General features: G+C 38.8%; 1 protein-coding gene across 5 annotated transcripts in view; it reads left to right on the forward strand.

The window, feature by feature from the left end:
* The first annotated feature begins 479 nt into the window (after positions 1-479).
* Positions 480-16,824, forward strand: part of UBE2W (ubiquitin conjugating enzyme E2 W) — a 32,436-nt gene continuing 16,091 nt past the window's right edge. Inside the window, exons 1-2 of one of the 5 annotated variants that reach the window (XM_041464356.1) lie at positions 585-786; positions 10,696-10,795. In XM_041464356.1, the coding sequence (XP_041320290.1) occupies positions 10,739-10,795 (57 nt within the window). In that variant the 5' untranslated portion in view covers positions 585-786; positions 10,696-10,738. The other 4 variants (XM_041464357.1, XM_041464358.1, XR_005954858.1 and 1 more) reach the window with 4 other exon arrangements.

The following is a 16,824-nucleotide window of genomic DNA, read 5'->3' on the forward strand; positions in this document are numbered from 1 at the left end:
GGAAATTCTTTACTGTGAGGGCGGTGAGGCACTGGAAGAGGTTTGCGGATGCCCCATCCCTGGCAGCGCTCGAAGCCGGGCTGGAAGCGGCTCTGGGCAGCCCGGCCTGGCGGCTCCCTGCCCATGGCGGGAGTGTCGGACCTGGATGATCTTCAAATTCCCTTCCCACTCCTCAACATTCTGTGGTTCTAAGATTGTACGGCCCTCCCACCAGGGCACACCAGGCGTGAGGGGAGGCCGGAGAAACCCGCGAAACGGAGGGGCGCAGTCCGCATTAACCGAGTCACTTAAACACCCTGCACGTGCAGCTCTAAAAACCTTCACAAACTGAAGCGGGCTGGGGACCAACCCCGTCCCGGGTGGCGGGGATGGACACCGCGGGGCGAGCGGGGCAATGGCAGCGCCACGAGACCGGCGGCTCACAAGCAAACGAGTTCCACCCAAGCTCCGCGCACGCGCAGCCGCTCAACGGGCGGGCACCTCCACGTGACCGGGGAGCGCGCGGGGCGGGGCTGCCCCGGCGGCGGCGCAGAGGGGAGGGGGAGGAGGCGGATCCATCATGGCGTCGATGCAGGTGAGGCGTCTGCGGCGGAGCCCCGGGGCAGCGCTGGGGCCGGGCGGCCGCGGGGGGAGCCGGGAGCGGCCGTTCCTCCGGGCACGTGCGTGCGTAGCGCGGCGCGGCGCGGCGCGGAGGGAGGAACTGCCCGGGCAGAGGTTGAGGGCGTCGAGGTCCCGGGTAGCGGCGCCGGGGAAGGCAGGTGGCAGCAGGGAAGGGCCGGGATGGAGGTGAGACGCGCAGAGGTGTGAGGGGCGAGGCCGGCGCTCGGGCGGCGGCGGGCGGGGCGGGCGCGGGGGGAGGCACCGGGCCCGGGGCGCGGGGGAAGAGGCGCCTCAGGGAGGCGTCTGGCAGCGATGCCGCCGCTTCCTGGGCAGGCGAGGGAAGGGCAAAGGGATCCCTGCCCCCCCGGGACTTGGGGGGGCCGCAGCTTCGCCGGGCGCCCTGGGAATGTGTGTCACAGCGAGCGGGGGGGCGCTCAGCGGGACCCTGCCCGTGGCATCGTGGGGACCGTGACCAACAGCTCCGAGTTCCTGCGGTTCTGGCGCTGTAATTCCCCCGCACACGGGGGACAGGGACAGGCGTGTCCTGCTCCAAGCCGCGTGTTGCCCGTGGGGTTCTCTTTCTCTCCGTGGTGTGAGCTCTGTGGACAGGTAACGTCTGGCTTTCTCGGCCGGATGGTATTGCTGTAGGTACGGTAGGATGGAACATCCTGCTGCCTGACAGGTATTTCCAGCTGAATTATTCATTCATACCTACTCCGAAGGGGTTCTTAAATAGGGGCTGCAGAAATTGCTCTGGTAGAATGGATTACTTTCACTGTGTGCTGCTCTGAGTGGGTGGTGCTTTATTACGACTGGGGCAGGAGAAAACATATCTAGGTTTCGTGGCTGTGGCTCCTGTTTCTCCTTATTTAACTAGCAACTTCTCTACTTTTCCTTGGATGTTTATAGTTTTCCATTTTATTTTTATATTTGGATCATCTAGACCTCCTTTCCTCTCATTTTAGTCTAGGATAGCTTACATTTTTTCTCACTAGTCATAGCACAGAAAGAGTGTACAAAATGGGTGAAATTTGTTTAATTTTCCTAATAACCTGGATTTAGCATAGCTAAAAAGAGTTAAAATGTCAAATTATTGAACTGTATGGGATAAAAATTATTCTCCTGAAGTTTAGAAGCAGAACTTCCCCCCCATTCCATGGTGTGTCTTTCAGAGTTACTGAAATGAAACGAGATCAAGAAATTGAACATACTGTACAGAATGTTCTTTTAGCAGTAGCTTAGGCAGGTAGTGTGATGTGCCTTGGTTTTATTAGCTCTATCTGGCAAATGTGTTTTTGCAGTGCTCTTTTACAAGCTCAACTGCAAAATAGAGGCTATATTAGAGACACTTATTAAGACAATTATTAAGAAGTGTCTTCTAAAAAACTATGTGAAAAGTAGGAAAATGACAGCTGGGAAAGAGGCACTCTGTAAAAGGACTTGGGTAGAGTTGTGCTGTGTCGCTGTCTCTGGCCTAGTAAATTACCTTCTGCAGCATGCTTCACCCTAATTCCTGTTGCTCCCTCTGTAAAGGGGAAAAAATGGTTACATATTAAGAGGATACATGAATGACAAATGTTGCCTAAATGTCAGATGTGTGGAGGGTAATACTCTCTTCCTGAAATTACAGCCGTTTTAAGCCTGATGTTGTAATTGCTTTCATTTTAGAGATACCAGCTGTAAGATGACACTTTTTGTTTTCTTACGTGATGTTCTGTTGTCTTTGGATAAGAGATTCAAGGACATTTATGAAGTGTTTTTTGTCTATATATGGCTAATTGCATGATGCTCTAATTACTCTTTCCTATGTTTAGTAATTTAATAATGTAGTTTAGCATGTTGGAAAGGAGTTGTAAACAGGAAGCATAAATGAAAATTTAGTAAGTGAACTAGTAAGTTTATCATAGACATGCTCCCAGGCGAGCAAGATTTCAAGACTCTGAGTTCTGTCAATTAACATTTGAGTGTTCAGTGTGAAAAAATGTTTTACAAAGGAAACCGGTATCTATAATTTTAAGTGTTTTTTTTTTGTTCAGAATAATTTATTATAATTATTGCTATCTTCTAAGTTGCCTGACACAACAAAGAGGTGTCCTTTTCCTGATTAAGGGTAGTGTTTTTAAATACACAGTGTTTACCTGAAATGTGTGTGTAACTCCTTGCCATCTCTGGCTGCACCAGTGGTCTGACACTGTACTATTATGACAATATTATGGATTTTATTGATAAAAATGATACATTGGTGCACAGAGTAAGTTCTAGTTACTTCTTAAACTGCTGTAATTTTATACAATAGTGTATGATGCCCAGGTTAATTACATTTTAATTTTACAGATCCACTGAAAAGTCTTGGATTAAGTTACAAGGGTTATCTGATTAGGCTGTTGTTAGTCAGTCTGCAGTGAAGTTTTGAAACTGTTGACAAATTGCCTCTTTTTGCTAATGACTCTGGGCATCGACCTGAACAGTTACTGCTGTTCAGTGGATGCACAGTAACTTGTGACTTTGAGCCTTTGTGTGTATCATTAAACTCACAGATTTTTGTCTGTGTGGACAGTCTTTAATGGGAGTTTTCTGTCACCCTTTTTTTCTGCAGTAATAGAAGCCAGTGCTTATGAGATCGTGTGTTTTGTTTTCTAACCACAATGTTGTTGCTAATTTGCCACTGCTGGACTGGTTTAAACCTGGTTTGCATAACTTTAGGCAAATCATATTTTTTTCTTAAAAGAAAAAAGCTAACACACCCCAGACAAGCCTTTAAAGGAAGAGAACTTATTTTCAAGAATTTTCCCAGAAAAAGCCCAAGCTTGTGCAATGTTCTCCTGGATAAAATCACATAAATACTCTGAAAAGGTACAAGTAATGTAGAACAAGGGAAGATAATGGATTTGCTTTAGAAACTTTTAATATAGCATCTTTAGTAATCTGAAGCCTTTAAAGGCAAATGCTTAAGAAATAGTAAACAGTTCTCAGAACAGCTGGAAACACAGGACTTGCATTATGAATGGAAGAGCAGGTAAAAATAGAGTAAGGAAGTTCAGTTGAAAATGTACAGAAAATATACAGAAAATATGTCAAGTGTTAAATAATTAAAGCCTTTTCCTCAGTGTCCAGATATGAACTGTTTGCATCATAAACTTGAAATATTTACTGTATTGATAATACTGACATCTTAATTACTATGATTTACCTTTCACTTCCTTTTAGTTTTAATACTACAAACTCTGGATTTATTGAAATTGTGAGAATATTTAGAGGGATGGTTTTAGGTTTTTTTATCATCAGAATAACTTCTCACATATTCTGTAAAGTTAGACATATAAGATTTGTACTTGCAGGTATTTACATCTGTTTGAATGCAGAGCTAATGTAATTAATGACACAAACAACTTCAGTAAAGAGTGTAGCCTGTTAGCTTTCACTGTGCTTCTGTGTTATGCCTCGAAAACTGCTGTGGTGGGTGCCATCAAAGTACATGTACACAACAAAATAAAGTGCTACTTTAAAAATCTTGTTCCATCATAGAATTTTTTTTTGAAAAGGTGTGTCTAAGCAGCCATTTAAAAAAATAACTGTGTGAGATTACAATGCAGAATTCACAACCAGTTTGAGATCCCAGTGAACTTGTATCACAGAATGCAAGCTAGTAACAATACGAAAACTTCCCGCAAGTTTCACCCCAATATTTTCAGTCAGTGGGGTAGGGGTTGAGGAAAATATTTACAGGCCACTGAAATCTCCAGAGAAAACACATACACTCTTGGTTACACTTCTTTCTATTCTTTACCTGTGCTTCTAGTGTTGGTGGAAGTTCTGTGTTTCCAGCTGTTCTCAGAACAATTACTTATTGCACAATCTTTGCTCAACACTGGCAGTGTTTTTATTTAATGATTTGGCAATAATTTGTTCTTTTTTAAAAGCTTTGTCCAAAAAAAGTAGTAAACTATTTTTATGGTGTGTTCCCAGAAAAGCCAAAGCCCCAACCTCAAAGTGAGGAAAGCTTTCAGTGAATTGGAACTTGGATGGTTATGCACATTGGTTCTGTACTGTTAAATGTCACAGTACGGGATGCTATTTGTGTTGTTTCAAAAAAGAAAAAAGAGAAAATGAGTGGGTACTGTAGCTATATAACCAATTCTGGGATATAAACAGAATAAAATTATTGGTAGTTAATAAAGTATTTAGTGGTTCCATTGGTGAAATGCGGTTGAAGTTAAACATTTCAGTAATTATTTAAACTGAGAAATGTGAGTACCATAATTAAAACCAGAATGAGTAGACAGTAAAAATTTCCTCTGTCCACTAAGAGATTGTTAGTCCTTTACATAACCTTTGGTAATCAGTTTGTACTGATGTGTGCTATATTAGCTGTGGCATATAACCATGCTAGAGTGAAGTAAGATAAATACAACATTTTTAGTAATTTTACCAAGATGAGTTAATTTCATCTTGAGAGTTTATTAATAAAGTTTTGTCTTGACTATCAACTGAAGTTTAAAATTTATTGTCTTCATTCAGTAAAGATAAATAAAATAGAAGTTATGGCTTTAAGCCCTAAGGAGTCACATTTGCTTGTTTTTGTATCTGCCTGTGTAAATAGAATTTTGAAAAATACTTTGTTGTGCAGCAGCTGCAGAATTTTTGAGCTAGGGTGGAAGAATTCACTTCAGAGAAAGAAAGCAGTAGTAGAAAAACTTACTGAAACAAGTGTCCCCTGAGCACTATCAGCAGCTCTTCTTTACAAATAGACTAACTATACAGCTAAAATGTAAAAAACCATGGATGCTTTCAACCTGTCACATTGAACATTGATATCTCATGAATATGTGTATGATTTCAAGTAGGAAAATAAAATAGGTGTTTATTGTAAACAAGAGTAATTCTGGTTGATTGCAATTATTTTTTTCTCTGAGTTTTATAGTATCTTATACTTGTGTTTAGGCCTAGCTATTCAAGCTCTGAGAAGAGAAAAATATACCACAATACATTTGCAAGAGCCAGGGAATGTTGTCTTGTTAAGCTGCTCCCTTGGAAGGCTCTGTGGGTTTGTCATTAATAAGCTAAAGCAGCTTAGCTCAAACAATGTGTGAAACTCGGTGATCAAGTACTTTCTCTAATTGTTTGCTCCAATTCCACCGAGAGAAGAGTTTTAGACTAAAGGATCTTCACTATAATATTACACAGGTGTAGGCCATACTGGTGACTACGCCCAGAGAGTGAGATTAAATTACCCCTATTCATGTGAAGGAGAGGAGGCACAACTCCCAGTGAATTTACCCATAGTTACGGCTGTGTGCAATGAACGTGAATGCCTTCAGATCATTAGATCATGTCTCTCACACAGCCTTGGTTTACAACTGAGAGATGAGTGTTCAAGCAGATTACAGGCTAAAATTTCCACTAGGGCAGAGGGGAAGAAGATGACGAAAGTCTTTTGCTCAGTACTTGGAGCCAGATATTTTGTGTGTCTTGCATGGCTTTGAAGTAGTGAAGGACTGACAGAACTGTCAGCTAGATATATAGTGTTTGTCTTTTGAAGGGAGGAACTGATAGACTATATCTATTCACTGAAACCTATTACAACTTCATTTACTGAAAGAAAATGAAAATAAATAGGTTAAATTCTTTAAATAAAAAGAGCCAGTAGGCAACATTTTGTGATCAATGAAGGTCACGTAACATGTCTTCTGTCTGCTTTTGATAGTTGAAGGCTTTCAAAAGGTGTTCTGGAATCTGTTCGAGCCTTTGCAGTTGTTTGGGTTTGTTTTTTTGTTTTTTGTTTTTTTTTTGTTTTTTGTTTTTTACTTTGCTTTGTTTAAAAATATGTTCTGGAATCTGTGCAAGCCTTTGCAGTTTGGTTTTTTGTTTGCTTGTTTTTCCTCAGGTGACCTTAATTGCTGGCATGAAAAACAGGTATCAGTCAGGGAAAGAAGGGAGACAACCTTATAATTTACCTTCCTAAAAGCAATATTAATGTGTTAATAAAGGAAGGACAGAAGTTAGTGGTGGTAGGTCAGGAATTGTGAGACACCTCATTTTTGCTAATTAATGATCTCATTGAGGATACTAGCTATTCATCCTTTCATACACAGTACTAAAAAATAATTGTTTCTCCTTGGGTGATTACAAATACAAAGTTGTTTGTAATCTTTTTTTATTCAACTTAATTAAAAGCACTGCTTAATCAGCCTCAAGAAGAAAATCTGTATATGTGTCAGTAAATTATGATAATAGTGTACTAGAGCATAGCAAATATTGTCCTGAAAGTCTGCTGGAATAAAATGCTTCATGGAATTTGATGTTACTTGTTCATATTGATTTATTTCTTTCTTCTTCATTAGGAATTGGTGGCCAATAATAAGAAACCTAAATCCCTTCCATTTTCTTGCCCCTTCTTAAGTTAGAAGCTCTCACCCTGTCATATTTAGGGATATGGATTGAATGAGTATTTAAACCTTGTTGCTGTTTGCTACTTCAAACATTTTACCTCTTTTTCTCTCTGAAATGCTTTTTGTCAGAATAGAACACTTTATCTTGGTTACCAACTATTGGAATGTTTTTATAAGGATGAGAAATTCCCTGTAAACATATGGTTGACCTCATTGTGCCAGCTTTCACTATTTTCTTCAATTAATTTCTTTAACTGAAGCAATTCAAGTAGTGCCAGACTCTTTTCTTTAAAAGATAATTTTATCTGTGGTTGACTTTTTATTACTGTGTGAGGGTTGTGCTGGGCGTTGGTTCATTTAAAGACTCCATTTACAAAGCAGATGACTCACTGTCAGTTTCATCTTATCCTGTAATAGTGGATTCCACTTAATTTGCTTTCGAATGACAGGTTCATTGTAAAAAATTTGATTATCTGGCAAAAAGCTTTTCAGACTGTGAAGTACAGAATGTTTCCTTTGTGTGTGTATAGTTATTGTGATTTATCTTTAATTATACTGTAGTTATGATTTCAGGTTGATCTTGTCTCTTAGTGAGTTTAAGTGTATTATTCTCTTTTAAAGAGGACTGTTGCTTTGACCTTTCAATCAAATATTTTAGAATATCTTGAAGCATATGAAGATAATATTCTGTTATCTGAGAAATCAACAATCGTTCCTCCCATCACCCTCAATCCATAACTGGATTTTTTGAAATTTTCAAATGCTCAGAAGAACAAAAGATGAGTGATAGGAATTTATTGTAAGTAGCTCAATAAAAAGAATCATGCATTGCCATTTGGTTCCTTTAAAATGAGAGATGTGCAAAATGCTTGACATTCAGATCTTGAAGTCAGGATTGGTCTGAGGAAATAACATTAGAACTCAGTTGCCAGATGTTAACATGTTTTATTAGAAATGAGGAGGAGACTAATCTGCTTCTGCATTCTCAGTATAGATTGAAAACCTGCTATTCAGCCAAAAATAGATAAAACTGAAAAACAATTCTTTGTGCTAAAATCCCAGTATTACTTTTTAGTAGGGACAGAGTATTTTGTGGAGTTGTTTTGTTATGCATCTTTCTGAAGCTTTAATTGACCACATCCAGACAATTATCGATCTGTCCTCCTCTGTGCCTTGACTTACTAGAAGCTTACTAGAAGAACTTTGATAGGAAGAATTGAGGCAGGATTGTGATAATCAAGTATCTGGATGGTTTGTGTGTTTGAGAGTCTGGAGCAAATGATCTCACCTGAATTATGGGATATAATCTGCAAGGATTTTCTTGAATGACCTGGTTGACCAGGAAATAAAGGAGTTTTTATTTGTAGGAACTGTCGTTCTCTAGATTTCTTAAGTAGTGAGATGGAGTGTAGCAGGTAACTTTTTCTTAAATGTCACCACTGTTAGTCTTTATGTTGTTTCTCTTCTGTTTAACAGCTTTTTGGTATTTTAAGTTAGGCTTCTAATTAGAGAGTAATGTGCAATGAGTTCCTGGAATACTTCAACTGTTTAAAATATGTTGGATTTTTTTTTCTGTAGATGAGTTTAGATTGCAAAGCATAACTATCTCCCTGGTGTTTAGAACATTGTATTCTGGATTTGAGGCATTTTCAGTAAGAAATGTGTGAATGGAAGGAACTGAAGTACTGAAAAAAGAGTTCTAGTGGTCTTACGCTCTCAGGCTAGTAGCTGGTACTAACAGTCAAGCGTTGCTTATGAGTCAACATGGCGGTGTTGTACAACACTGTCATTGCAGCCTGTTTTCAGCTCCTGTTCTGCGACAAGCTTGCTGTTTGTCTCTGTACAGTGACTGTCTCCTGCATGTAAAAACTTCTCCAAAACAGAAAGGATGTTTTTTTGTGAAGCATTTCATAACTTGAATGTGGGAGGAGGTGACAGGCTCTAGCTTATAAGCAAAATGTAAATTCTTTGCCAGGATGTTATAATATTACTGGCAGTGTTTTGATGCTAACAGAGTTTGGGCCCATTTAAATTTTTGAATGTGGAAGAGAGTTTTGGTAGTTATGGAAGAAATGTTGTTAGGTCTCCCTAGGGTGCAGCAGCTTTTCCAATATATGTACACCAAAATAGAAGAATGGAGCCCCCGTGGGATTAATGTTTAACTTCTAACTATTTATGAGTTAGTTTTCTTTCTCTTTGATCTTTGAGCCAGATTAAGATTTGAGTTTACAGTCCAGGAAGGCTCAGCCTTGGAAGATTATTCCTTTCTTACATTCATAGTTCTTGCAACAAGGAGAAGGAAGTTTGGAACAATTCTATTCTATTTGCATAGAAATCAAAGGTTTGTAACACAATTCAAGTGCAGGTGTTTTGGTCCTGCATGCTTCATAGTCCTGTGAAGTTGCTATTCCATCTTTGTTTCTTTATATCATCATGATACTGCCTTATTGGCCATGGCTAGTTGAGTTCCTACCAGTCCAGGTGAAAAGGCCACATTTCAGTTAAATTGCCCATCGCATCTTGTTTTAATGGTGAAATAAGGTGTGGCAATGAAGCATTTCCTCTAGCAGAAGTGAAAGGAATCTCTTTGTCCACTTGCCACTTTTTGCTCTGCTTGTATGTTTCTGCTCTACTGATAGGGTTTTTTTTTCCCCTAGCTATTGTCTACTAAATTCTTACCACTTGCCTTAATATATCATGTCTTACGCTGAATCTGCTTTGGGTTTAATCAACTCAGCTTTTCTCTTCCTTACTTTATGTCATTATAAAAAGGAAAATCACTTAAATAGGTTGTTTGTAGGTAAGGTGTTTGACTAAGATAGCTCATAATTTTGTTTACTTATTTAAGATATTGCTGATTTAAGACACTGCACATTTTGTGCTGCATTTCTTGAAACACCAAAAAGTGAAGTATTCAAGAATTGCGATTTTATTTTCTTTGTATTATTTATATTTTCAAAGTTTGTAATTTCAACTCGTAGGAAATAATAATCCAGGAGTATGGGCATACATTCCAACTTGATTGGATTAATGTGTTAATATTTTGCTGCTAATCAACAGCCAATATAACTCTGTAAGTACGCTTTTCCCACTCCAGTTATGAAGAATAAAATGTTACCTGAAGCACCACTCACTGGTTGGCCTAGGTGCTGTCAGCTGTCTGTACATAAATTGTACTTGGTAGTGACCCCTCTGACTTCTCTGTGTATGTGTTTTTGTTTGTCCTCAACTCTGTTAAAGTTTAACTCTCCGTGCTCCACTTTGCCAAGTGAGGGGCAAAGCTGTTGTAAGAGTTCTGGCAATGGGCTTAGAACTGAAAACAGACTCCTGATACTGTGATACTCCTTTTTACAGGCGTTGAGAAAGGTAATTTTCACATGCCTACAAGAGCTAGGGAAGTTTTCATGGTGGGTAAAGAAGATACCTTTGCTTTACTTGATTGTGAGGAATTGCGGTTAAACTCTGGTGATGCCATATATGCTTTAGGAATATTGACACTTGAGATAGCTAACAGGGGCACAGAGACCAGTGAAATAATTTTGTATAATAAGCATTTATGTGCTATAATATCCAGCTCAGTCATGCACAAACTACCTGTTTCTAGGACTGGTTTTGAAATATTTGTATTGAAAACCTCTAAATTCCTTCCTGTCCTATATTGCTACCCCCTCTCCCTTTTTACATGTTGCATCTTTTTTATGTGCAGGCCCTGCTTGCTTCTTTATGTGATTCACTGAGAATCAACTCAAATGAGAATTCAGCTGTGGCATTTGAGATGTTATCTCCCCAGTTCCAGAGGTGACCAAGTAAGATGTGTGCCAGTTTGGAGAAAGAGGAGTGTGTATTTTTGCTAGAAGCTGTTGGCTTCAGACATACCTTTAACTTGAACCATGACAGACAGCGAGTGCTGTCTGTCAGGATAGAAATGATAGAGGTGGTTTTGAGCTGTCTGGGGAGCTGTCAGGAATTTTAATCCATTGGTGCCAGCTAATTTTGTGGGTTTTTTTCCATATGCTGTAAGAAGTCTTACGGGTTTGATACCATAGAAAATCTGTGGAGGATCACTGAAGGAGTTGCACAAATCCTGTGTGACAGAATTAGCAACAGGATACAAACCATTGCTATGTCACTCATGTCTCAGGTACTTGAATAAAGTTCTTTTGGAAGTGATGCTTGGTTCAGTGTTAAGCTGTGTTCTTTGATTTCATCCCTGATTCATCCTTTCCTGTAGAGATAGGTGAATATGTAATCTTGGTTTCAAAGACTTACATTTGAAAATACTTCAAGTATTTTGAAAATACTTCTATAAACTACTGCTTACATCACTCCTCTGCATTTTGCATGTGATTATTCCTTTAGTTGAAGGACTGTGCTGTTAAGCAGTCTTGGGTTTCTGGTATTCTTACTCAGCTGTTCTGTTTCTCTCTAGATTGTGAACGTTTTTATCAATTTCATACATTTTAGTTCTCGTTTACCTTAAAGTTGTATTACAGGAATGTTTAAGCATAACATTCTCTCTCAAAAATAAGGAAAAGGTCAAAGTTAGATTGCCTGTGCATCCTTCATGTATTCCCCTACAAGTGTGCAGCCTGCTTTCTTCCTGTCCCTTTCAATAGAAAGTGGGCAAGCAGGAAAATTAAATCTTATGATGGGTTAACAGAAACATTGAAGAGAGTGTCTTGTGATGTGAAAAGGACAGTAAAGCAAGCACAGGTCCCAAGAGTATATCAGTGTATGGAAAGCATCTGTCTGAGGGTTGTTTTAGGCATGAATAGCTGCACTAGCTTGTATTTTGACTTGAAAAGGAGCTGGTTGAGAGGCTGAAAACAACTTGAATGTGTGATTAAAAAAGTATTCCTCATTCATGGTAAGGAAAAAGCTGAAAGCACTTGTGGTATTGACTTTAGTTAGGCAAGTCTTAATGTAGCTGGAGAATTGAAGGGCTACAGGTTTTTAGACAAAAATACTAATGTCTGGTATCAAGCTGTCTCAATATGGAAAAAAAATAAGAATTATAGTAAAAGTCAGTGTGGCACCATGAGGGCCTGTTCAGTAACAGGAAGATTGAGGAGGCTTTGTATAGAAGAGAAAAGTGAAACAAAGTAATTCCTTTTAAAAGGATAAGCATATAGGAGTGAAACTTCACGACTCATTGTTTTGAATCAGTGTGTTTGAAAAGCATTAAAAGATGTTCTTATAAATCGTTAGAAAGATGAGGAGAGGGATGAGCCTGTAAATAGGAAAGGAAAGCAAAGCGAAGAATAGGTGACAAATACTTGAATTGATGATGAAGCATGCCAAACGAAAAGGGCAGATTCAATACCTTTTAGACACTGGATATTATGTCAGTAATTAAAATTTAGCTATGTGAGTTGGTTTGCTTTTTAAAAGTGTTTAAGCAACTGAATCTTTGATTTTCTGACAATTCTTTTGAGTGAGTTTCCAGATGATAAATATTATTTTTGTTTTCCTACTATTATGTGAAAATTTGACTTCTGGAACTCACTGGACCAAATAGTCTCTGATACCTATAGCAAACAATCAACAATTAGCCAAGACAATTAGCCAAATGTATTTAAGAAAAAAAATCGCATTGAATTAACATGACTTTTTCCTTGTATTGGGCTGTAGATGTTGTGAAAGAGGAGCAGTAGCTGTATTTTGACTGTGCAAAACTTTTCCGTGTATGTTGATGTGACATTTGAGTAAGCACACAAGAAAAATGTGGTATCAATCATGTGGACTCTATTGTTTGTGAAACCATAAAGACCACTTCACAAGTTATCAAAGCCGTAATTGCTTGTTTAGACTGGGTGTCTGATTCAGAGGGGCTGTTTGGCTCTGTCGAACAGAGGGAACCTGCCAAAGGGTATTTTGAGGGCAGTCTGCATTGGCTTGAAGGTGTTTACTTGAGTAGAGATTGGGAAAGGTGAGATGTGAGTTGAAGTAAATAAAAGAACACTTTTGTGTCCATGAAGCCTAAGAGAAGTAATTTGACTGTAATTCATTCAACCTGCCTAGATCTCTTACTGTAAATAAAATCTTTCCAGTTGTAAAAGCAGGAGATAAAGTGATGTGAAAAAATGTTAAAGGCTTTTAACACAACTTCCTTTTATGTTAGGAAGATGGAGAGGTATCTTTAAATTCTAACTTCGTAAGATTCTACGAATTAGAGTTAAAATTTGAGAGTTAAAACTGTCTCAGAAGTGTTAATCTGTTATATTTTGTCCTCCTATGTATATGGCTGCTAATTTTCTAGAATGTTTGTGAAAACAAAACTTAATAATTCTGCACTCATGGCTGTCAAATATAAGGCTTTCCCACTGCTGAAATTTTTCTTTTCAAATGCTTAATTTGAGAATCTTGCAGTTGCAATGTGTCTTTTGTAGCTATTGTGTAAGGGCTTGATATACCAGAGTCACGTTTCTTTAAAGTACATTTGAATCTTGAACCTAAGAGTGGGTATTTAGACTGTTTTGCTGTAAGAAAATTATTGTCCTTTGTAAACTTTTGGGTCAGCAAGTACTATTCAACACTGAAGAGCAATTAATTTCAAGTTTTTAAATTCAAACTTCAGATGTTTTTGAAATTACTGTGGTAACGAGGAACTTGATTTCCTAATTAAACTGTATGAGTCTGGTCTTTAAGGGCTTCATTTAAGAGCTTTTTTTTTATAACTAGATCAGTCTCCTGATAATCCAGTTTCTGTATTAATGAGACACAACAAAAGACAAATTATTTTAAGAAAGAGAAAGAAAAAAAAATAGTCCTTCATAATAGCTGTGGAAAGTATGTTCAAGTTTTCTGAATATCCCTAGCTGCACGTCAGGCTGTCTGTGCAAGCACTGAGCCAGCAGCTTGAGGAAAGTGATTCTTCTCCTCTCTCTGGTACTTGAGACCATACCTGGAGTGCTGTGTTCAGGGAGCTGCAGTATAGGACAGACATTGGGGTTCTGGGGTGAGTCCAGCAGATGACAGGCAGGATGCTGGGCAGAACTGTGTGACCTCCAAGGAGACTGGGTTTCTTCAGCTGTAAGAAGAGAAGGCAAATGAGAGATCTTGCTGATGCCTGCAACAACATAATAGGAAGATATCAAGGGAAAACAGAGCCACTATGGGAAGACAAAGGGCAATAGATACAAATTGGAACATGAGGTATTTTGGTAAGATACAAAAGAAACATTTTATACCATGGGTAGTGCAACACTGGAATGCATTGACCAGAGAAGTTGATTTAAAGATTATTTTCTAAATATTATTTATTCTCTCTCAAAACTTTTTTTTTCCACTGTTCAAATGAATTCTGGTTAGTAGGCCTTTTGTGCTCTCTGCAGTTTTGTTCCAGTTTCTGTGGAGTACTCTCATGTTCTGGAAGGGTCTATAGGCAGCTCTTTGTTATTCTGTACAGAAATAATCGAGTTGATGTTTGATTAAAAAAAAAAACCCAAATTTGAAGATGTGTGATGAAGGCCTGTTAAAGATACCCAGATATGTTCATCAGATTAGGAATTATTAATTTCTGTGGTGTGGTTATTGGAATAGTAGAGTGTTTTGAAATATAGAGTATATTTTATTATTCCAGCTGGGGGAAAAAAAACCCCAACAAATAATGGGCTTAAATCACATCTTAAATGTGTGTCTTTTGGTCCACTAGAAGTAATTATCTTCGTTTATAAACTGCCTTGCTTCTATCTCTAGTGGCAAGATTAATACTTGGGAAATCTTTAAAAGCATTTTTTCCACTTGAACTGTTTAACACTTTCAGACTTCCTGTCATTGAGGGCTGGAGAAATCCAGGAATTCATTACAAGATACTTCTTTTGATCTTTAATATCAAAGCAAATTATCCAGATAGTCAGTATAGCTGGAGATAAGACAAATGAAGAAGTTCTCTGCCATTTATAGTAGCAGTTGTTGCTCTTCTGTTCTAAATAATTCTAGGGTGAGAGCCTCTTTATTTGGGGGGAGCAGTGCTGAGATGCATAAAATCCATCAAGGTGTAGTGTAATGGTATACAGGTTCTTTAGGCAGACACAGGGTTAGAGAGGTTCCTGTAAGGCAGAAGGAAATAACGCCTTATGCTGAAACTTGGTTTTGTTTGGGATATTGCTCTGAATCAAGAACAAATCCAGAAGAGGTGTGTGTTTCTTCACCTCTAAATCCCTGCCTTCCCTATCCAATGAGGAGCTGTGTCTAGGGAATTTACCATTAATCAGAATTGCACTGCAGTTTCCTATGCTTAATAGATAATAATAGTCAGGGTTTTTTGTGGAGTCCCTTATTTCAATGTGATAAACTTATTTGCTATAAATTGTTTTCATTATAACACTGAGAGTGTCAGTCTTGCTTTTCTGGGTTATTGAGTTTCTGTAACTTAATAACTAGCACATTAATTTTCTACCGAACAAGCTCTTTTCAGCTTTTTATGGGAATGGCATAGATGTTTTGGTTTTTTTTTTATTGTATTGATATTTCCACTGAGAGCTGCAAATAGAGGTCAGATGGAACTGATTATAGAATGGTTTGGATTTGAAGGGACTGTAAAGATCATTTCATTCCAGCCCCCCGGATGTGACTGTCCAACCAATTCCTTATCCACTGAACAGTCCACTCATCAAATCCATCTCTCTCCAGCCTAGAGAGAAGGATGTTGTAGGGCACCATGCCAAAGACTTACCAGAAGTCCAGATAAATGGCATCTGTAGCCCTTCCCTTGTCCACTGATAAGTCACTCCATTGTAGAAGGTCACTAGGTTAGTCAGGCAGGACTTGGCCTCAGTGAAGCCATGGTGGCTGTTCTGAATCCTTTTCTGTCCTGCATGTGTCATAGTACAGCTTTCTGGAGGATGCATCCCTTGAACTTCCCAGGCACAGAGGTGAGGCTGACAGCTCTCAGTGTCCTCCTTTTTACCCTTTTTCCTGTCAGCTGGGACTTCACCTGACTGCCATGACTTCTCAAATACGGAAAGTGGCTTGGCAACTAAATCCACCAATTCCTCTCAGGAGTCTGGAATGCAGCTCGTTGGGTCCCAGAGATCTGTTTATATTCAGGTTCCGCAAGTGTCATGAACCTGACCTTTACTTAAAGTGGGAGGGACTTCGTCCCTTCCTGGTGTCTATCCCCTTGAGTGGTGTGGGAAAAGAGGTTCCCATTGAAGACTGAAGCAAAAAAAACCCAGTCCTGTTGTTGAGTACTGTAGCCTTCTGCTTATCAGTTTTTTCCAGTTGTTCAGGATTTTATGGGCTTTCCTTTTCTGGCTTACATTGATACTTATTTGAATTGGCTAACTGGGAAATAATAATTTCTTTAAAAATATGATTTGTTTGATGTGACACATTTGACCCAAAGTGTAAATAGTATTTCTTGCTATTTCTCTGGGATATGTTTTGTGAATTTTGTTTTGAATTGCAAACAATGAGAGGTAGCATATTATCTGTATGTATTATTTATGCTGAATGGACAAGCCCTCATGCCAGTGTCAGCAAATGTTTTAGGATCAGAGGAATAGAGCACTTCAGTGGTACTCTGTTGTTCAAGTACACATTTTAATTTTTTTTTTCTTTTTGTTACTGGATTTTTTGTTTAGAAAGGGCCATAAACGTAGTATGTGAGAACCAAAAACCTATGAAACAGAGGATATTTTTGCACTAGTGATATGGACAAAAACATGACTGAGTCTGTGTTAGACTGAAAAGGTCGTTGCTGGAGAAAGGGCCAACGGTGCAAACTAGAAATTAGATAATATTGTAAGTGTTGGTAATTTGAAATTTTATTTAGGAAACAAAACAGACAAAATTTTATCTCTTCAAATTACTGTCAGACATTGATAGCTTA

The sequence above is a fragment of the Pyrgilauda ruficollis genome, unplaced genomic scaffold (genome assembly GCF_017590135.1).
Source record: "Pyrgilauda ruficollis isolate IOZ18807 unplaced genomic scaffold, ASM1759013v1 scaffold18, whole genome shotgun sequence".
NCBI lineage: Eukaryota > Metazoa > Chordata > Aves > Passeriformes > Passeridae > Pyrgilauda > Pyrgilauda ruficollis.